General features: G+C 47.9%; 1 protein-coding gene across 4 annotated transcripts; it reads right to left on the reverse strand.

Moving 5' to 3' along the window:
• Positions 1 to 2859: 2859 nt before the first annotated feature.
• SINHCAF (SIN3-HDAC complex associated factor) lies at positions 2860 to 21545 on the reverse strand. 4 transcript variants are annotated; one of them, XM_071422403.1, is made up of 6 exons: positions 21371 to 21545; positions 10353 to 10503; positions 8839 to 8938; positions 7763 to 7889; positions 6275 to 6425; positions 2860 to 5424 (listed from the first exon to the last, which is right to left on the reverse strand). In XM_071422403.1, the coding sequence occupies exons 2-6, from the start codon at positions 10478 to 10480 to the stop codon at positions 5262 to 5264; spliced, it is 669 nt and encodes a 222-aa protein (XP_071278504.1). In that variant the 5' UTR covers positions 10481 to 10503; positions 21371 to 21545; the 3' UTR covers positions 2860 to 5261. The 4 variants fall into 4 exon arrangements, with proteins under 4 accessions (XP_071278504.1, XP_071278501.1, XP_071278503.1 ...); XM_071422400.1 differs by having other exon boundaries at positions 20349 to 21545; XM_071422402.1 differs by lacking the exon at positions 21371 to 21545 and adding an exon at positions 16341 to 18846.
• Positions 21546 to 21748: the final 203 nt, after the last annotated feature.

Here is a 21748-nt window from a genome sequence, read left to right on the forward strand (position 1 = left end):
ACGGCGGGGATGCTGTACCCGGACCAGGCGCTGCCGCTGCCTCCCAGCTCCGGGCCGGGCCGGACCGGCGCCACCTGGCGGCCCCGGGAGCGGCGGGGGCCGCGCCCCGTCCGCGGCACGGGGCGGCCCCGGTGGCTCCCGCGGGGCCGTCGGGGACTGAGGTTTTCCGACCTCCTCATAAACGCCCGTGGTCTCCCTGGTGTTGTCAGGCCGTGCTGTAGAGGTCGGCAGTGAGAGCCACCCGTGCCACCCCCTTCTCTGCAGCGCTCAGAGTGCCCGATTCCCCCATTCCTCTCCAAGTCTCAGCTACGGCGTGTTTTCCTGTCCGTTTCCAGGGCTCTCCCATCCTCTGGCTTCTGTAGGGATGCTGGGCCAAGGCTGCAGTTGAAATATGAAACCAAGTCTGTGGTGCTGAGACACCAGCAGCGAGGGCAAGGGCTGAGCAGGATCATGAGCAGCCCCTTCCCACACCCAGAACTGAGGGTTAGGATGCCTGGGCAGTCTGTCCCTTTCCAGTCACTCTTCTGCTGGGCCAGAGGCAATGGCAAGGAATGTCCCACACTCCTGTAGTGATAACCTCTCTCTCAGATACAGCAGAAAGTATTTGCCAAATAAGTCTCATTAATAAATATAAAAGAGGTACAAAACCTAAATTCACAATGATAGGTGGCATGAAATGTTAGTGTCGCATTCATTTCAAGCACATTCAGGATTTGGAGTACACAAGGGGTTCTGCTTACCTTTTTATTCTCAGAATGTGTAACTTCTCTATAGACACATAACTTACTCCATTAATGGAGATCAAAGCTGCTGCTGGTCTACACAAACATGGAATTTCCAATAGAAATGCCACCAAAGAGCAAAATGGGATTTCCTGAAAAGGTTGGGTTGGCAACATGATGCCCACCATTACCAAAGAGCGCCACATCTTTACAAACCCTACATATAGTTATCCTGAAAAGGAGCACTGGTTTTGTGTTGCTTTACTGTAGACTGTTTCTATGGAGGAAGCCAGCAGCATTTCTCTGGTGCCACTTCCAGTGTCTGAGAACAAGGAGCTGGACAGAAGCTGGACACATGCCCCTTCTCCTCTTCATGGACAGATGTCCAGGGAAAGACAGAAAACTTTAAAAAAGCCAAAAAGGAGTTAGTTGTGTCTCTGGCATTGACACTTTCAGGACCAGGTCTGCAGAATACATGTCAGACTGCTCTTACCCCTGATCTGGACAACCTAAAAAATTGTGTTCGGTGATACAAGAGCCATTTAGTTTCCCTTTTTCTTACATTACATTCAAATGAAGTTTTTATATGACTTGAGAAGAGCTGTAATTTTTTGGTCACTGGGACTGGATGGGACCCAGTCATCTGCTCAGAAAACATGTCTCAGGTTCAGTGTTGTAGAAGATACAGAGGCTTCAAAATTGTACAAATCAGAATAAAATTACTCTTCACGCAGCACCACATAAAAGCAAACAGACTTTGCCATTGCATGCTGCAGCAGCAGAACTGGATGCCCAGCTCAGGCTTTGGAAACCATGGTCCACTGGTGACCTCCAACAAAATATCTTCTTGTCCCATGCAGTGTTTTTCTCATCTTTCAATACAATCCTCTGTAAAGCACCTTTATAGTGTGTGCTTTGTGAAGCATTTTAGCAATGCCACACTTGTCATTGTGACAGCTCAGCCAGGTGAAACACAGGAGGGCTTTACACCCAGGATTTTGTTTCCCATTGCTCTGAAGATGCCTCCCCATTGTTCCCAGAGGAGCTTCCTCCTCCACAGCTGTAACCCTGTTGGGTTTTCTGCCCCACAAACTCCTCTATCCATCAGCACAGATGCCCTCAGCACCCAGAGGTTACCCTGACTGTAGCTGCAGTCACTGGTGTGCAGCAGCAGTCTAAGGGAGAGTGAGAAAAGGAACTAATTGTTTGAAACAGGGTGGAAGGTTGCAATTAATGGTTACACAGTAGGTGACCTGCTTTAAACCACTTTTTAGTGCACCTGCTTCTCCTCAGTGACTTTACATAGACTTTACATGTTAGGTGAACTGAATTATGCCCAAGGTATATTTAGGCATCTACAGCAGATAATGCAAATATGTCAAAACCAGATGCTATTGTCTTACAATCTGGCAGTCTATGCAGTTTTCTGAAATTATTTCTACATGTATCTCTGAATATCATCATGCTCAGTTTGTAAGAAAACAGCCAACACATCAGCAGGAATAAATCAGCATCTCCACTGAAGTCCAAAGTAGCCTCTTGCAACAAGCCATCGTGCTTAAGGTTGCAATGTTTTCCCCATTATCTTCTAAATTCAGTTACTCACTGACAGCTCCTACCAGAGACCTTGCTCCCACCAGTCTGCTGGAGCTCATCCAGCTGCCTATGCCTACCGTGGGAAGGGACACACACCAGGCTCCAGCTTCAACAGAGCAGCACAAGGCTCTTCCACAACTCCCCTGGATTTGGAAAGGGATGTTTCCAAATGCTGTCAGCACCAGCCCTTCAATGCTGTTACTTCAGCTGGCCTTTGATGAATGCTGGAGAGCTAGACAGAGAGCAAGGCCCCATGGAATGCCAGCACCACCCACTCCAGTAAAGGAATGCCTGCCACACAGGCAGTGCCAGGGGAAAGCTCTGTGACTCTGCCCTGAGACAGCTGTCTGTCATAACAAACACCACCTCCTTCCCTTGCTCTGCTCTTCTTTCCAAATTAAATAGGAAGGGAATTACCTCACACCCCCTCAAAAAAGAGGCTTGGTCTTGTTCAAATAGAAACATGGGTTGCCTGGGCTGGCTCCAACACTAAATCTAATTAACAGAAGAACAGAGCTGAAATAAACACATGAGAAGTTGCTTATTTTCTAAATAAGACTAAATTTATTCATTACCCTAGTAAAAACAAAGTTTGGATTACAAGTGTCTGAACAGTATAAAAGTACAAAACAGGTTCCATAGATTTCTAATACATTAATACAAAGTGCATGACTACTCATTTTGCATTACTACCGGGAATGGAAGAGGTGGGAGGGAGTAGGGGAAGCAGCTGGCGGTTGAAATCTAGCAATAAATAAATAAATACAGAAGAGATGATCCGTATCAGAGCACATCCTACCACCAACACTGCAGCCTTCTTAGGTGTACAGAATTACTGATGCTGAAAACACAAATTCACATGAAATAGGTGTCTGCAAACACAGTGAGGACTCTTGCTCAAGCCCTTATTAGACATGACCAACCTAGTTATGCCTTTATACAATCAAGTATCCATTGTAGCTATGGCTGGACTCAATGGGCTTCGGTCTTTTCCAACCTGAACGATTCTATTTGGTTGAGAATAAAAGCAAGGTAAGCAGCTTTGTCCTCCCTTAAGAGCCCCAGAGTTTAGGAAAAACAAAATGAGTCCAAGGAAAGCTTTAAGCTGTAAGGCTGTGATAAGTCAAAGCCCTGTTTCCCCTGATTTTCTTTCTCTCCAGAGATTGGCTGACCCAACAGGAGAGGAAAAAAGAAAGAAAAAAAAAGCTTTGAGGGTAGAGGCTCCTCTTAAAACCTGCATATCTTTCCCTATCTATATTTTCATTTGCTAAGTATTCCCGTTTCAGGAACCGAGACTACATGGAAATCCAGTCCTAAACCCTACCCACCACAGTATTATGCCAATGACTCTCACAAAAAAGGAAAGCTTAGAATCATAGAATATGCTGAGTTGAGAGACCCATCAGGACCAACTCCAACTCCTGGCCCTACACAGGACACCACAAGAATCACACCGTGTAGCAATCCATTGTAGGATATCCCAAAAGAGTAATAGTAAAAACCAATCCTCCCTCCCTCTAAAACCAGGAAAAAACCAACCAAACAAAAAGCAGAATTCCCAACTCACACAAGTAAAACCTTCATAAAAGGAACGTGAAGCAACTGGGAGCTAAAACTGCAGCACAACCTTCCAGGAAGCTGCTTCCACCCTAGAGGCAAAGCAGAGTTTGAAGGAGTGTCACATGAGCTTGTCTGGGAATCAGTGTAGAAAGTATTATCTTTTGATCACATATGCAAACAGAGCTGCTGCCTTGATTCAGCACAGCACCATTCTTAGCAGAACTTTTCAGATTCAGTATTCACAAATGTGTTGACCTGGCAGTTGCTTAAACAAACAAATGGAAAAAAAAAAAAAAACAAACCCAAAAACCAACAAAACCCAAACACAGAGAAGCACTGCAGAGGAAGGGTTTCAAAACAGTTATTGTGAATCCAAACCCCAGGCTGCAACCAGATTACGTCCCTGGACCAGAGCCTAATGTGCTTAGCAAGGGGTTTGGTTCTTTGTCAGGTCCAAAACCAGGAGGAGTCTTGTTTGTGGTCACATTTCAGCTGCACCGGTCCTACAGAGAGCAGTTACTCAGTTTTGGCTGCCATCTACACCTGACTTGGGCATCAAGGGGTTTCTTGGTCCATCTCTAACCACCAGGGGTTACTAACATCAAGCCCAGGGTGCCTGCTGCTGGCTTAAAAAAAAGTAACCTCCCATTTTGCATGTTCAGTTCTTAGGTAAATCTTAACCCTTAGCTAAAGGTGGGGAACTCTCCCACCCCTTCTCAAGAGCACTTTTATGCTGGAGGCCTTCTCAGATAGCTACCACTTGAAGTAGAGATGTCTGCAGATTACCAGTCTGTGCCACATGGGAGGGATGAAATATTTGTCTTTGTTATGTCAGTAGTACAGGGTGAAATCGCCACACCTTCAAAAATATATATTTATATAACTAGAGAGGTGACTTATAACATTTCTATGTATTAATTCATCTTATTGACTCATACATGTCTAAGAATGAAATATTTTCTTGGGAATTTAGGAAGTTTGCCAACCAACTTTTAAAGAAATAAAAAAAAAACCAAAAACAAAAAAACCAAAAGGCTTCCAACCACTGCTTCTTTCAGTACAGAAACATGAACTACATATACTTTAATATACAAACCCCATCCATTTTCACTTGGGAAGTGAGTGTGGGGGAAAATTAGACAACCTTGCAGCAGCATTCAGCTTTGCCAAGTGTTCCATAGCATCTTAAATATTATGTACAGTCTTTCTGAAAGGATACAAACTGGCTTCAGAGTTTGTGGAATCGTAGCAGTAAAACCCAAAACAGTTCCAGGGAATAGTCTTTTGGCAGCATAGCAGGTGTCCAAAGTGAACAGTCACTTTTCTAGTATTTTTCCAGAGAATAAGAGGATCTGTATAACCTTCTGCAGCTATCCAAGGAAGTCACCACTCCTCTTGGGTGGAGATTGCTGGAGATTGGGGTCCTTCTTGTTCTGGCTTTTCAGTGGCAGACTTTTTATTGCTACAACAAGGTTTGAAGAGATGAGTGTCTATGAGGACTTCTCCAAAACGCCCTTTGTAAATAATTCCACAGCAGACCTTTTGCCTGGAAGAAATGGCAGGGAGACAGATACTTTGTTTAGAATATACAGAATTCACAAACATGCAAAAAAGCAAGTCTGACCCCAGACACTGCTTTATTGAGCTTCCAGCCCAGAGGACATGGCAAAAAGACTGCTCACAAAGAGAAAACAGGTCTGTGTCTAAATCTACAACAAGTCTTTGGGGGGGGCAACCAACAAAGAAAAAACCCAAACATGTCTAAACAAAAACCAAGTCTCCAACTTTGCTTCCCAGAGAAGTTTCAGACACAACCATCTGGTCTGAACTAACCTTGGCTACAATGCACTTGCAAATATTATTTGAGAGGAGGCAGCAAAGTCACAACAATTTCAATTGAGCAATTAGCTAAACAAGGGATTACTGTGTCACAACATGCAATAAAAGATAACAAGCTCGTCAGCTCCCAGAAAACACTGTGGTTTTCCTCCCACTCCAGGTTTTTGGTTGCTTTTTTTTTTTTTCCAAATGACTACCATCACAGGTCAACCAAATCAAATGCTGTGTTTTGCTGGCAAGCTGGGAGCACTCTTGTATGTAGCAACACATCATATCTACAGGGCATAGTTTTAATAAGAGATAATGACAGACAGAAATATAATCTGCTATTCCCAAAACCAGCAAAAATATTTCCCAGCAACTGTTTTAATGTTTAGGGAACTGAAGGGAGATAGGGGAAAATGCCTTAAACACGAGGCATTTCTTTCCAAGCATGAACAGACAGGTGCTGCAAATTATATCCTTATACCAGATCAGGATGAAGAGGCAGAATCAAGCAGCAGGTATGCAAAGTGAGCTTGCTGCCTGCACAGAGGGCAGGTTCTGCTGCTTTTTACCTTTTCCAGTAGGTGAGATCTAGGAAGGAGAACACTGGTGTTCTGCTGGCCCCAGCGCTCAGCTCCGTGTCAGAGCCGTCGTCCGACTGGTTGCTGTAACAGGGCGACTGAGCTGGGGAGGCACTTGAAGTTGTGCTGTGGGCATCAGAATCTGCAGGGCAAAGAGGAAATGCAAGGGTCAGGACATGCATCCAATGACTTACCCTCCTCCTGACCTGTGGATTAGGAGCAGAGGTACAGAGGTGCTTCAATTAACAAGAAAAACCTAACAATGACAACCCATTTATTTCACTTGCTCCTGCCTGTTTCAGCATAGAGAGTGTCAGGATTTGTGAAAGAGCCTTCAGAAGTGGAAGGAGTCCTTGTACATGAGGGATTGGAAAGAGGTTCAGGATCAGGCTTCAGTTTCTGGCTCTCACACCTAGCCACGCTCTGAAATCACTGGGAGATCCCTCAAGACAGTGAAGATCAGTGCTCCAGACTCTCTCTCACTGTACATTTTCTTTCTCATCCTTTCAGGTAAAGTGCTGCAAAGCTCTTCCCAATAGTCCATTTTATATATATTCTATAGTCTCATTATGTGTTAGGTAGTGTTGAGCTTTTGCTGGATCAAGACCAGGAACTACAGACCCAGTGCAGACACACACCTTAACAGTGTCTGCTCTCCCACCTTTCAGCTGCCATCTCTGGCAGCTACAGTGACAACATTAAATTAACTGCAGTGCCTTAAATGAGGAGATAAAAGCTCATTGGGTCAGGGCCTTCACTGATTCTTTGGAGACTTCTCCTTCTGACTAGGCAGGATAATTGAAAGAGAGAGACCAGGTCAGCAACAGTGAAGAAGCTGGAAGGTTTGCTTTAGAAGAAAAGCCTTAAGTACTGACACACATTTAGAGCATAACTGGCAGATGGTTTTGTTGGAAAGCTATGAATCCAAATCTCTTTGGAGAGTCCTTATACTACTGGAAAGAAATCACTGAGACTGGCAGAGGAAGATGTAAGGAAACATGGTAGGAATTTAAGGGGGTGGGGCCTAAATCTATGTTTAAAAGTACGTATGGAAGAAAAAGACTGCAATGTTTTTTGGGAAAAGAGAGCTGAAAATGGCCACAGCACTTTACTGAAAGCAGGAAGAAGCCTCTTCCAGCTTCAGTTTCAAAGAGGTCTTTGCCCAAGATGTTCTTTCTAGAGATGTGTCATTTAAGTGTTGGACATAAGCTACAGCTGCCTGCACTTTCAAGCCAGACTCCTCATGCCCCCTTGCCACTTCCCCACCTGTCTTGCAGGCCACCCTGCACACAAGCTCTTCCTTCTCATTCCACACCCTCCCAAAACTCTCAGAGGATAAGAAGCTGTGAAAACAGGGAGAGCCCAAATGTGGGAGTGCACACAACCAAATCTAGGCAGTGATTCATCTTGGCCAGTTCACAGTGAGCTGTGTTAGGGGAGGCTGAAGTTTACTGCCAGAATCTCTCTGGATCCACTTACTGTGCCGCTTGAATTCCTTTTGCAGTTTGCTGATTTGATTGCTCTTTATTCTGCTTCCAGAGAGGGTTTTCATTTTCTTTGGTTTCAATGTTGTTTTAAGGCTGGGTCCAGCCCTGGCATCTACCACCTAGGACAGAGAAAATGCATGTCTGAATACTTGTGCATCGTGCTGAGGTATTATTGCCAGAGTCAAGACACAGGTACTGACTTAGCAGAAGGTGTTCCAAACCCCCTTAGTTAATCCAAGGCAGTTCTGTGCACTGACGCTCTCCAGTTTCATTTAAATCTGGCTAAATCTCTGCCTCTGCAAGAGGCTGAGCCTGCAGGAAAACACGGCAAACTAGTTTAAAAAGCACATTTGGTTCTACTTCTGCCAACTTCCCATTTTAACACATTCAGTTTAGAACCAAATAATTGTTTAAGTTAATACAGGTCCAGTTAGGAGTGTCTGCCAAGCGTTTGCTCTGTGGTTTTTTTGGAGCTTTTTTTAGTCATAAATTTAACTTTTGAGCAAAGCTAGTGGTAGTATAATAACCATAGTTATGGCTCCCATTACTGTCAAGGCATCCTGGATAAAAATTACACAAAGAATCCTGATCATCCTCCCAGCCTTAGGCCTGAATTGAATTAGACATATCAAAACAGAAGATATGAGTGAAAATAGCTGCAAGATTATTAGTCATTGTAATTAAAATGAGATTGATTAATGTGTTGCTTGAGCAAGTCACTTTGTTTGGGGAAAAAAAAAACCAACCAATTTTGGATAAAGGCCAAACTTGATTTGTTTTTTGGTTTTCTTTTTGTGTTTTTTTTTTTTTTTTTTTTTAATGTCATAAGAGACTTTTGGACAAAGTTATGAGCTTTTGAAAACAAGGAATTACAAGGCAAGTTGGTCTGTGACTGCATCTCAGGCTTGCACAATCAGCATTTGCACATAAGCCTGTAGGAGCCACACTGTAGTAAATACTCCAGGAAGGATTTAGAGATGTGTGGCTGAAAGTGCAAACCCCAAACCCCTGCCAGCACCTCTCCTCTCTAGAGTTTGTTTTGGGGCAGAAGAGAAATGAATTACTAACGTGATTCCAGTTTTTTTTGGATCCTGCTGGTAATTTTTTCCATCTTTTCACCAAAAGAACACAGGCATTGCAAATATCTCCTGAGCGAGCCTCATGGAGCCTGGCAAAAACAAAAGCAAAGATCACTTAACAACAGTTAAAAAAAGCACACCTCCACTTGCTAACAGCAAGAAGGATAAAAACTGATGAATAAGAAGGGTTCTGAAAATCTGTTTTTCTGACATTACAGTTCATCTGGGATGCTCAAACAGTGCCATTTAAAGATCAGGTCTCACTTTCAGGAAGCACTTGTCCACACAGAAATAAAAAGGTGTCACCATCTGCCTCCAGAGGGGCACTGAAGACAACAGTCCCATCACCTGCAGGTTTTGGAATCTTTTCCCCCAAAACCAAGACACAATTGCAGTGGATTGGTTCGTTTGGAGCAGGAGGAATAATCATGTTATTCAAACGTACACTTGGGAACAAACATCAAAAGCTTGCTCAGGTCTTAACTTTCCCACAGAGCTTCAAGGATGAGTAACAAACATCACCTAACACACTCCCACACGAGCACAGGATAAGATTTCAGAAACAGCACTCACTGGAATGACAGCAATATTTGCTCCCTCTAACAAGCTTTCCTCAGGAACCATCTCTACTGCTAATCCATGCTAAAAGAAATATAACAGGGAAACACTGCAGAATCTTTCAGCCAATTAAATAGGAAGCCTTTGGATCATTTATAGATGAATGAGGCAGGCTCAGAAAACCATTATTTGCCCAGTGGTCAGTCTGCATTTTTACCTTGGCAAACATATTTCAGATAGCACAACATCAATGGTCATGGTAAACTGCAAAATGCTTTGCTGCAGTTAAAAACAACAACCACCAAAAAAAAAAAAAGCAATGGATCTGCACACAGCCTTTGACTGCCAAGGACAGTAGTGAAGAAATATGATAAGGAAAACTGCCAGCACCAGACTTGTGTACAAAAATCCAAGGTAAATACAGAGCACTCTAAAGTTCACTACATGAAAAGAGTGTTTCTAGAAAAAGTGGGAAAAATTTCTGAATTTTATACAAAATTTCAAAGCTCTTCAAAAGTATTCAAAAAAATTTAAAAGATCACAGTAACTGGTACAAGAAATCTCTAGTATTTATAGTTTTATTTACCAGTGCCTTCAAGTAGCATTACCTAACTGGAAAGCTAATCACTTTTCAAGAGAATGGTTTTCCAATGAGAAGTTTTAATAACACATTGCTATGTCCTATTTGAACAAAGACACCAATATTTGTAACAGGGTACTCTGCATAAACCCTGCTGAAACTGCTAAATATTTACTCATCAAGTTTTATCTAACATTCTTGAATTTTCAGACCCACAGAAAGCCCCCGTGGATGTGTAGAGTTCATTATTTTACGTAGGTGTTTACACACCTAATCTTTCAGGCTTTCAGAGCAAGAAGGACACTACATCAGGTTTGCAGCTTAGAGATCAATGCCAAAACTGCTGACCAAGGTGGGAATCTTACCCAAAACAATTCTGGAAATCCTTTTCATAACGTTTGCTGTCAGTGAAACGAGAACTGGAAGACTTAGCTCTGCAAATACAGCAGCCCTCTATACTCCGGTACATCTTCGGTTTGTGAAAGCCAAACATCTTTTCCTCCCTGCTGTACCCTCCTGTGAAAACAAACAGAAACTGGTGTTAATTATCACTGTTAGATAATGAAAGAAAAAAAATCTATGCTAGATTAGGGCATAGTTTTTTCATCCCACGTTGCCTCAGAAGAACAGATGCACCTAGAATGCAGTTGTTAAGAAAATTATATAATCAACAGCTGGAATATTAAGCAATACCCAGCAGGACCCGTAACAAGCTCATTTACTGCAGAAATCTACTCCAAGGGCACATCTAGAGGCAGCAAAGCCCAGATGTGAGAATGCAGCCAACCTGGCCACTGAGAGGCCTGTGCATGTGGCAGAGCAGGCTGCAGGACAGCCCCTGTGTCCAAGCCATGGATAAGGAGCTGGCAGCTGAACTCTGGGTCACTGAACTACTTCATCACCACCACCACCACCACCACCGGTGCTGTTGGAAACACCCCTGGCAAACTTTGCTGAGAGTGAGTAGGAGTGATTTTAAATGAGCTGCAGTCATACCCCCGGGCTGTAGGGCAGACATACCTGAAAAGCTGCTCTAAAAACAGCAGGGTGGAGTCGCACCCAGCCCTCAATGGCCCTGTCTGCACTGCAGGACCCGGGAGCACTCCTCTGTTCTCAGGGCCTGGGTGAGCATCCCAGCTCCATGTCAGCACACGCTCTGTTCTCAGCCTCCTGCCTTCCCCACCCTGCTTTCCATGGGAAGGAAACCGAGCTAGGAAAGAAAGGCCAGGGAGCAGGACCCTGGGGCGCATCTCAGCATGTGCCTAGCACACATGCCCTGCCAAAAGGATGGAACCCCAGTCACAGGGAAGTTGCTGCTTTGAAACCACCAGCTCTGCACACTTGGTGCCAGCCCAGCAAGCTGAGAATGCCCTCCTGCTCCTATTCTTTTCAGTACACCAAGGATGGGATTTGCTATCAGAGCAGGTATCATACAGTGGAGGCATTTTCCAGGCAGAAACTTCTCAAGTTAGCCACTGCAGCCACCATGACCCCCCACCAAACCAGCTCTCCCCTAAGTTGGTCGTGGCACAGTCTGACACAGCTTGAGCACAGTCAGAGCAAACAGGGTTCCCACAGCGCTTCAAAAACCCAAACCAACAACTGAGCAAAGCTGCTGCTCTCCTGGCACCAGGCCTGGACACACAGCAAGTCCTCACAGGCCACACAGCATCAGTCTCATAATGCAGGCAGGGACTGTTCCAAGATGTTCTCTTTTGAGCAGAGCCTGCTGCAAGGTTTGCCTCCACCACCTGCTGCAAGGAGCGAGCAGCCACCTCTGCTGCTCACCACACACCAAGGGCTCAGAGAGGGGGGCACAGGCTGCAGGAAGCTCCAGGAGAATAGGTTCCCACTGCTTTAAAAAAAAATTAAAATTGGATGGAGCCGTGCAAATAACACAACATTTCCCTCTCTTTCCTTAACAAAGGCCAAGCTGCTGAATTCATTAAGAAGCTGACCAAAAAAAAAAAAAAAAAACTGAATGACCCAGCAGCTCAGGAAGGACTTTCAGGAGAGGAGAGGAGCAACTGTAGTGAGGAGGAATTCAGTCACTTCCCAGTCCCAGGTACTACCAAGTCCCAGTAACCCAACTCAGGTTACTGGTTAACATTTGTGCCATAGACATCTGTCCCCAAATCTTCCACCTTCAGAAAGGTAAGGGCTGTAATCCTTTTACCCTCCAGTGGTACAGAGAAAAATCATCTGAAATCTTGTGCCTACGCTGCCAGGACTTGCCACATCATTATGGCAATAAAATATTTTGAAAGACAGGTTCAGGTGAGGTCAGAAACATGCTTCCACAAAATGATCATACCCAGCATCACACTCATCTGACTGACAGGGGGATGGTGTGCAACAGGAAAAGATCCTGCACACTTCTGTGGGACCACAGCAAAAGCTAGGGAACCACCCAGGACCAGGCACAGTCCTGTGCAGAGGTGAAAACACATCCCCCTACCCCAGGGGGGAAGATCAAGAGTACAGGAGCATGGCAGAATAAACATGCAGTTTCCCAGACTCCCGAGAGCAAGAGAAAAGTAAAAACTGTATCCAATATTGTTGGCTAATACTCTGACACAAAATCCATCAAGGAACCTGTTTCCAGCTGAAAGTGTGCATTTCAGTCTAGAATACAGAGACCACTTGGGGCTCACTGAGGTTGTGGCTCTTTGCAATTACTACTGCACCAACATTTAGGAAAACTCAACTCTCCATAAAGCTTGCCTTGACTTGTAGAGCCTGTTGATGGCAAGGCACTTGCTCAAGCTGAATGCCAAGGAGATCCTCCAGGCCTAGGAGAGAGATGGAGAGGATAAGTCCTTCCTTCCCTCCTGTCCCAGGTCATGCTGTCTTCCACAGGCTTCAAGTGCTGAATTCCTTTCTTCACATTTACAGCACAAGGAGCTCACCTAGGGCTACATTCTCCCGAGGTTAACTTGTGCAAATATCCAGCAAAGTCACCCCAAATGGTGTCAGGCTTTTTAGGAGATTCACTGCTCCCTGTATTAGTACAGCATTGGCCTGAAGGCCAGGAGTAGATCTAGTAAGTAAAAGAAGGTATCTGATAGTGACCTGCTGAATGGACTCATGGAGGGATGGTTACTCTCAGCCTCTGCTGGCTGTGCAGCAAATGAATGCACAGCCAAATCAGGCAAATATTCCTGGCTTGTCAAGGAAATAAACAACAGAGTATCTAGGCAAACACTCTGAGTATTCAGTTTCTTAGCACCTGATGTGCTGCTTCAGGAGATACTCTTGAGGACATTGCTCAACAAGCCTCTGGAGATCCAACAGCGTGCTCACCTGGGAATTTTCAACTTCCAAACAGCAATTTTAGATGTTGCACGACTACTCCAATGTTAAATCTGTGGTCTGGTACTTTTCTTTAGAAAGTCAAAGACTAATTGCAGACACAAAGTTCTCCCGTGCTGCCAAACTTAAGTGGCAAGAAAATCTTGACTGCTACGTGTCAAGAAACAACTATCAACAATGCAGTTTACTTTCTAACCAAGTTTCTTCTAGGAATCCAGCAGTGATAAGATGATCTCTGTCACCAGCTGGTATTTACACCACAGTAGAATAAGATGCATGTTTTACAATCAATGTTCTGGCAAAGACTGGAAAACACATATATTCTGAAAATATTTTGGCTTGCATCATTGCTACCATTCTCACAGGAGCAGCCTTTCAACACCATCCTTCAATAGAAGGGAAACTAGTGCCATCTGTTTCCCACTTGATGAATGGTCAGCAATGGTATTACCACACATCATGCCTGAATGGGGAAGAGCTAGTAGCAAAACCACAAGTTAAACAGACTTCTCTGACAACTGCATCCAAGTGCAGTCATAAATGGAAGGCGTCAGTCCAGTTACACATTTAATCCTAAACAGTTGCCATTTGACCATTATACACTCAATTTTCTGTCAGCTGGAGAGCTTAATAGCTAATATGGACTTAGAAGTAAATATGACTGTGCCATTTAAAAGGTTTAACTTGAAAGCTTTGCAATTTAGATATTGAATTAGAAGCAGGCAGTTAGGATGCCAGCTGCCCTAACACCTGAATCTTAGCTGTGGAACTTCAACAAAATTTGGGACAGATAAAAAAGATGGCAAGTAGAAACGAAGTAACTTGCCTAGAAGTTAAAAAGCATGACACAACATAATTCTGCCAAATTTAAGCATGCCATTAATGCTATTTAACTTTGTTATTATTTGCCAAATTTAAGCATGTTATAAAAATGTATCAGCAGTTGCACAGAAGTGAAAGGGACAGATCTCAAAAAAAGAATCACAAATCTCAGCAGAGCATTATCTGTCATTCTGCAGAAATGAAGAACTATCTGCACTAGTGAGAAAGCAGTATTCCCCCAAGCCAGGGGAAAGGTGATCCTCTTCCCTTCCTGGTGTCCCTCTCCACAGCTTCTCCATGCAGAAGTTGTTATTCCCTCAAGCTCTGCTTTATATAACTGCCTTAGCAACCTGAATGGACTCAGAAAAGTCCCCAGGAAAGTGCTCTCACCATTTTTCTGCTCTCTCACTTTTGAAAAAGCAGCATCAAAAATAGAAACTTGTCTTGCAAAAGAGAATGGTAAAGTCAGGAAGAGAAAAAGTAGTGGGAAATAAAAAAAAAAAAAAAAAATCCCCACACTCTGCTTATTACCTTTGTGAAAGGCTGGTACAAAGAAGCATGTGTGTGAAAATGGTTTCATGTTTTTGTTACCTGTCAGGACTAGAATTCGGTGCTTAATTTTCTTTGCAAAATTTAATTTGATGATCTAAATTAAAAGGAGGCATTGCTTCAGATGCTCATTAAGTTTTCAAGTTAGGGAAGAACTTCTGAACGCTTTCAGATCTCAGAGTAAGCCGAGCCACTTTCATTTGCTTTTCCAGATTCCTTCTGCATTCTTTCTGATCACCCAAGAAGAATGAAAACCTTTTATAATAGAAAGGATGGAATTCCTAGAAGACAGGCACGTCTCACTTTGTAACACAATTACCAGGCCAGTGGGAACGAACACGCTCACCTGCTTTTTGCAAAGCTGAAAGAGAAACATTCCCTGGAGTTACAGAGGAGCAGAGGCACGCCAGTGCAAATACACAGTATCCTCCTCTCTTCCCATCTCCCCTCTCTGACCCGGGATCATTCATCCTTTGTGCAACCCAGAACTGCCAGTACCTTTGCCAGAGAGGAGAACAACGATTTGATTTCCCTTTCTGTGTACACAACAGCCTTGGCACAGCCTCCCTGAAGCTGGGCTGAAGAAAAATACCATCTACCCTACATACCTTGATGCAGCCGGTTCCTGTCAAAAGTAAAATTCTCACAATTGTCATCCCTACAGCATTTCACTGGAACTAAGAAACACAGCCAAAATTACATTTTTTTTTTTCTCTTTTAAAGGGAACTAAACAGATGCCTTAATATAGAAAGAACATAGGTGCTCTGGCTTTTGCATCTGCAGGAGCATACACCCAGGCACATGCACACACATGAAAAATGCTTCCAGAGCTGTCCACGGCGCCAGAGGCAGAGTCACCCATCTCACAATAAATTCTTGAGCCTGTCCCTCTGCTGAAATAAACTGCAATACCTCTACTGCAAATCAACTGCAAGACAGAGAACTGTACATCAACAGAGGAACTGATCTGTATCAGAGGCTCAACATAAACATACCTCCCCTGAGTTCACAGGCTGCTGCAAAAAACCCTTGGAAGAGAAGTTAAGATTGGATCCCTCAAAAAAAAAAAAAAAAAAAGATTTCAACATGCACAGAGCCAGAATGCTCCAAGAATGGTAAGAGACCAATCTAATTGGAGTAATCTGAAAATGCAACTTCAGTATCTTCAAAAATATTTTTTACTGTCATCTCTCCCTATAGTTCAAAACAGAAGCACCAATAACCAACAACCATAACCTTGGAACTGTGCATACTGTACACTCTTCTGGTCCCCTGTATCCTCAGATTTTCCTTGCACTTTCCTTCCTCTCTCCACCCAAAACAACTTTACTTGGGAGGAAAGCTGTATTTACCAGGAACATCTGAATGTCACAGCATGCTTCCACTTGATGAGTTCAGCAAAACCAGAAAAGGTGAAAACCACATCTTCAGGAATCTCTCCTCTGACAAAATAAGCAAGTCACTCTTTTGCTGGTAGATGTCCACAGCTACTGTTGTAAGTGAAATCTCAGCACACCCAGTGCACCTAGCAGCAACTATTAAGCATGTATCAAAAATCAAATTGGACACTTCTTTCCCATGTCTGAGTCTCCATGGCATCCTAGCTGGATCACAAGCTGTTCCTAGTTACATTTGCAGAAGCAGTCAAGTCATAAAGAAGCGTACTCACCTGTTGGATCTTCCCTGGGAAGGAAGTTCCAAACTCATTTGAGCTAGAGAACTGAAAGGCTAAGCCACGTGGGTGTTCCTCTGAGCTGCCATGTGGTTCATGCTCCAGAAGGGATAGGCCAAAGCATGAAAACAATAATCAGCAAGATTTGCATAAGGGGGAAAAAACTTCCAAACCTGTCCCACCTGCAGACATTCCAGCTTGAAAGATGACTTCCCCCTGCCTGAAACTCCTATTGCATAACTCACACCACGCTCAGCCTGAGCCCGAGCCCAGCAGGGAAAACTGGGATGTTCTCAGACATGTGCAGGAGTTCAGGCTGAGATGCTTATCTGGGTGCAGTCACCACAGCTGTGATGATGCCGTCTGCGAGCACCTGCTACTGAAAAAGCATCACAGCCACTTCAGATCATGAGACACAACAGCTTTGGTTTGTGTTTTCTGGCCAGGTTCTTTTATGTTGTTTTTAAAGAGGACAACATACCTGGATGGGGACTTAAACAGACGGAGCAGTAATTATTTGGCAGAACAACTGAAGTGACTTCATTAAAAAGGATACTTTTCCGTGTCCTTAAGCAGTATTACTGGTCATTTCACTTGGACTTTGGACTGAGCACATTCTACAGAAATGCAAAGGCTTGAGTTGTGAAATGGAGCCCTGCCTGGGCAATTTTCAAGTCCCCAGCTCACTGGCTTCTTCTTTGTGTTAAAAAGCAAGTGCTACAGGGGGTGCAAGAATGAAGCTGATTGTCAAGTAGGACCCTGCGGATGTTGTTCATGTCATTATGAGAGAGGTACAAGAAATGAGGTGCTAAGAATCAATGCAAAGCAGAGTTAGGTAACACAGAAAGAGCTGTTCGGCATGAGTGAGACAACAAACCGTCACAGTTTTAACTTTATTTTTAACCTCTGTGAATTTATCAGCTTTTTTAACGTCTTCTGCAAAGAAGTCACGGATATTTTCTTCTTAAAGGAAGACTGAATACATCGGCAATTAGCTTCTTTTAGAGAATGAAGTGAGGAGGAATTTTTCCCAGAGGCTCTGGCACTCAATCCCACCTACTTTCAGTGGGAGCTGGATGTTGCATGCCTGTGGGTGTGTTTGAAAATCCCGACTTGTTACTTGCTGCTTTTCTACCAGGTACCACAGATCCCAGGAAAGCTAGAGCTCACCTGTATACCAAAGGAGCTGAGTGTCCACATGGTATCAGAAGAGAGGGACAGACACCGAACTGGAAACCTCTGGCGCACAGTTTGTGCAATCTCTAATTTTAAAAAGCTGTAAAGCACACAGTGGATCTGTCTGCCTGCAGGGTGGTGAGAAGGGGGTGCACACACCCTGCACACGGCTGCCAGGAGCAGTCTCAGCTTTGGAAGCAAGCAGGAAAGGAGTTTGCTGAGGAACCATCACCCTCACCGACTGCCTTGTCCAAAGAGCGAAACACTCGTGTGAAGCCCGGCTGTCAGCCTGCCACCTTCCTAAGCGCCCAATCAAAGTAAAAAAGAGCATCACAGGCTGTGCTCAAGCACAACCACTGCTGTTGCAGTTGTGGGCTCAGGGCAGGACGCTGGGCCTTCTCCTGCCGCTCCCAGCCACGAGGGGCCGGTGGCACGGCCCGGCCTCCAGCGCAGACACGTGTTCAGGGCACGGCAGCATCCTGCATCGGCAGCCCTGCACAGCCACAGCGCCCAAGCTTTTAGCAATTGTCATGTAAATTGGGTAATTTCGGTCCGAAGGACGGGCCAGGAGTCGGGGACGAGGCTCTTTGTAGGATGAACCGGGGTTGTTCCCGCCAGGAACGCGCCGCTGGGGGGGCTCCGGGGCAGGCGGGATTCAGCCCCGCTCGCTGCGTAAACAACAGGTTTGGCAGGTCCCTTTAAATCCCCTCATCAGCTGCACGCACCCGGACAGGGGGCTACGAGAGCACACGGCAACTTTTATCTCGCCAAAGCGAGAGCGCAACGGGGAGCGCTTTCCTGGCGCAACGCGGCGACTTTAAAACAAAACAAAACCCCACCAAACCCTGAATAACAACGGTGAAAAACGCCCCAGAACGGCAGAGCTCGGGCCACCGCGTGGCCCCGGGTACGGCCCCGCTCCCCCATTAGCGCCGGCGGCCGGAGCCGGGAACAAAGACCCCCCCGGGGCACACGACCTACTTTGGCGGGCGGCCCCGCCGGTCAGGTGGAGCCGCGGGAGCGCACACGCGGGTGCCCACGGCCCCTCCCGGCCCTGCCGAGCGCTCGACTCGCCGAAGGACGGGCGAAATCACAAATAAATGAGAAGAGCACAGGAAGGGGAAGGCGGCGCGCCAGGGAGGAAAGCCCCGAGCGCGGAGGTGGGCGCTGCGAGCCGGCCCCCGCGCTGCAAACGCCGCCCCACCACGCGGCCGCGGAGCAGCCGCCCCATCCGGCGCGGGGGGAGCGGCGGGAAGCGGCGACGGAGCGGCGGCCGCCCCGCCGAGCCCCGGGAGCCCCGTTCCGCCGCGGTGCCCACCGTGCCCCGCCGTCCTTCCCCCCCGCGCCGCGCCGGTTCCTCATGGCTCGGCCCTGACGTAATTCAAACATGGCAACAGTTTCACTTCAAAGGGCCGTCGCGGACCTCCCGGCAACGCGGGCACGCCGTAACGGGGGCAAGGCGGACCCCGGAGCGCGGGGCGGCCCCGGGGCGGCCGCCGGGCCCTGCCCGCCCCAGCGCCGTGCGCGCAGCGCGGAGCCGTGCGGAGCGCGCCGGCAGCCAAAGTTTCACCGCCCCTGCAAACTCCTCCAAAACCGGCGGGCAGCCCCTAAAAAGCAGCGTCCCGCGCACGACAAGTGTCACCCCAGCGGCACCCGGCACCGCGGGGCCGAGCCCCCGCCGGGCGCGGAGCAGCGCTGTGCCCCGGCGCGCCGGGGAGCCGCGCCGCCCGCAGCACATGCGAGCCCTTTGTTTTCCTGCAGCCGGGCGCTGCCTACGTGCCGCGCCGGGGGCACGCCGCCCGCCCCGCCGCCCTCCGGAGCCCCGAGTTAAAACTTGTTGGCGCCGGCAGGAACGGGAGCCGCTCGCACCGGCACCCAGCTACGGGAGCGGCGGGACGCCATCGCCGCCCGCCGCACCGGCCCCACGCCGGCAACGCCGCGCACCGGGCCGGGGGCAGCACGGGGAAGGCCCCACGCCGCGACCTGCGCGACCGACAGCACGTGTCCCGCCAGCCCACGGCCGCACGGTCTGCTCCTGGGCAGCGTGCACGGACTGGGACTCCCCCGCAATTACCAGCGATAACTGGAAACAATAAGAAGTGCCCCGCTCTCCCCACGTGAAACACGGCGAGGAAGGGATGGCGGCACCGGCGGGTCCCCCTCCCCTCCGCCGCGCCGCTGGCACCAAGTTGAGCGCGGGCGCTACAGGTGTGCGCTGCGGGGCGCGCCGGGGCCGCACCTGCGGCACCCGCTCCGCACCGGCGGGGCCGCGCCACCCGCGTGGCGAGCCAGGGCAGCCGCGGCCCGGGAAAGGCGCCCTGCAGCCCGTCATCGCCAAACAGCCCGGTTTTCCAAACCCGCTCCGCACCTTGGGACTGCCTGCGGAGTTAAATTATGGAGAACTGGCTACTCTTTCCTCCTAAAGACTTGGAGATTTAATCGTACTTTGGGATGGGGGGGGGGCAGAAGTCAGAGTTCCAGGGATGGGTCCGCAACAATGCGGGAGGCGTTCCTCTCCGCTCGCGCATCCTTTAAAACTCTACTCATGGAAGAAAAAACCGGGCGCAACGCCGCTCGCAGCAGCCACACGCGTGTCAAAGTGTTTCAAGGCGGCAAAGTCTTTTTGCCGCTGCAAAAACTGCGGACAAGCTCCGGGGAGTAACTTGGAATGAACATAAACCACCGGCTGCTGGAAAAAAATAAATTAAATCCCAACACCGCCAAAAAAAAAAAAAAAAAAAAAAGAAAAGGAAACCCACCAAGAGCGAACAACACAGAACAAAAAGCCACCCCGAACAACAAGAAGCAAGCAGGGAAGGCATCACTCACCGCCGCGCTGCGCCCACCAACTCCCGTCCGTGCGGAGCGCGGCGCTCCCGCCGTGCGCGCGCTCCCGCCTCCCCGCGCTCTGCCGCCGGCGCGGGCGGCCGCGCGAGCCCCCCCACGCCCCGCCCACCGGGCCCGCCCCTCGGCCGCTCTGCGCAGGCGCCGTTCCCACGGCTCCGTTTCTCATCAATCGGGCCCGGCCGGCTGCGCGCGCCCCATTGTCCTTTTAAGGCAGAAAGGGCCGCGCGGGAAGAGCGCGCGCGAGGGGGCGGCGCCCGCCGTGACGGCAGAGGTGACTTCACGCACGCGGCGCGCGCGCGCCCCCGCCCCGCACCTGCCTCGCGCCGCCCCGCCCCGCCCCGCGCCGGAACGGCCCCCGCGGGACCGCCCCGCAAACACAGCCCGAAAACAGCACCGCAAACATCGCTGCAAACACAGCCCCAAACACAGCACACACCGCAAACACAGCCCGAAAACAGCACCGCAAACATCGCTGCAAACACAGCCCCAAACACAGCACACACCGCAAACACAGACCGAAAACAGCACCGCAAACATCACTGCAAACACAGCCCGAAAACAGCACCGCAAACATCGCTGCAAACACAGCCCGAAAACATCACCGCAAACACCGCACAGCCCCACAAGCACAGCCCTCCAAACATCACTGTGAACACAGCACAGCCCCGCAAACATCACTGCAAACACAGCCCGAAAAACAGCCACAAACATCACCGCAAACACAGTGCAGCCCCGCAAACACAGCCCCAAACATCACTGCAAACACAGCACGGCCCTGCAAACATCACCACAAACACAGCCCCAAACATCACCGCAAACACAGCCCCAAACACAGCACAGCCCCGCACACACAGCCCTCAAACATCCCCGCAAACACAGCCCAGTAACACAGCCCAGCACTGCAAACACAGCTCCGAAACACAGCCCCGGCGACAGGCCGGTGACAGCCCCATGACAGCCCCGTGACGGGCGCCCCCGTCCCAGCGCATCCCGTCCGTCCGCACCGCGCTCCGCGGGGTTTGCGCCACCGCTGCCTCTCCGCACCGAGCCCCGCGGGCGGAGCGCCTCGGGGAACAGGGAAAGGGGATTTTTTTGTTGTTGTTGTTGTTTTTTTTTTTTTTTTCCGCTCCGGGTTAATTTTAATGTTCGCTTTCTAAAGCGCTCCAAAAGCCGTCAGTGGCTTATGTAACTTTTCCTGCAGCGTCACAATGGGTGAATTGAAAAGTCGCGTCATCGCAGCCTTTGGGTTCACGGCTCTTTTGTGCAATTTTGGAAGAGCTGCTTGGCGAGGCGGCCGGCAGGTTATGTTGAAATAGGTTTCCTTTGAAAACTGTGTCAGACGGATTAGCGTGTGATATACAAGGTAACACCTAAGGAGTTAT

This window comes from Agelaius tricolor, unplaced genomic scaffold (assembly GCF_023055355.1).
Source record: "Agelaius tricolor isolate 1412-34295 unplaced genomic scaffold, bAgeTri1.0.p SCAF_3, whole genome shotgun sequence".
NCBI lineage: Eukaryota > Metazoa > Chordata > Aves > Passeriformes > Icteridae > Agelaius > Agelaius tricolor.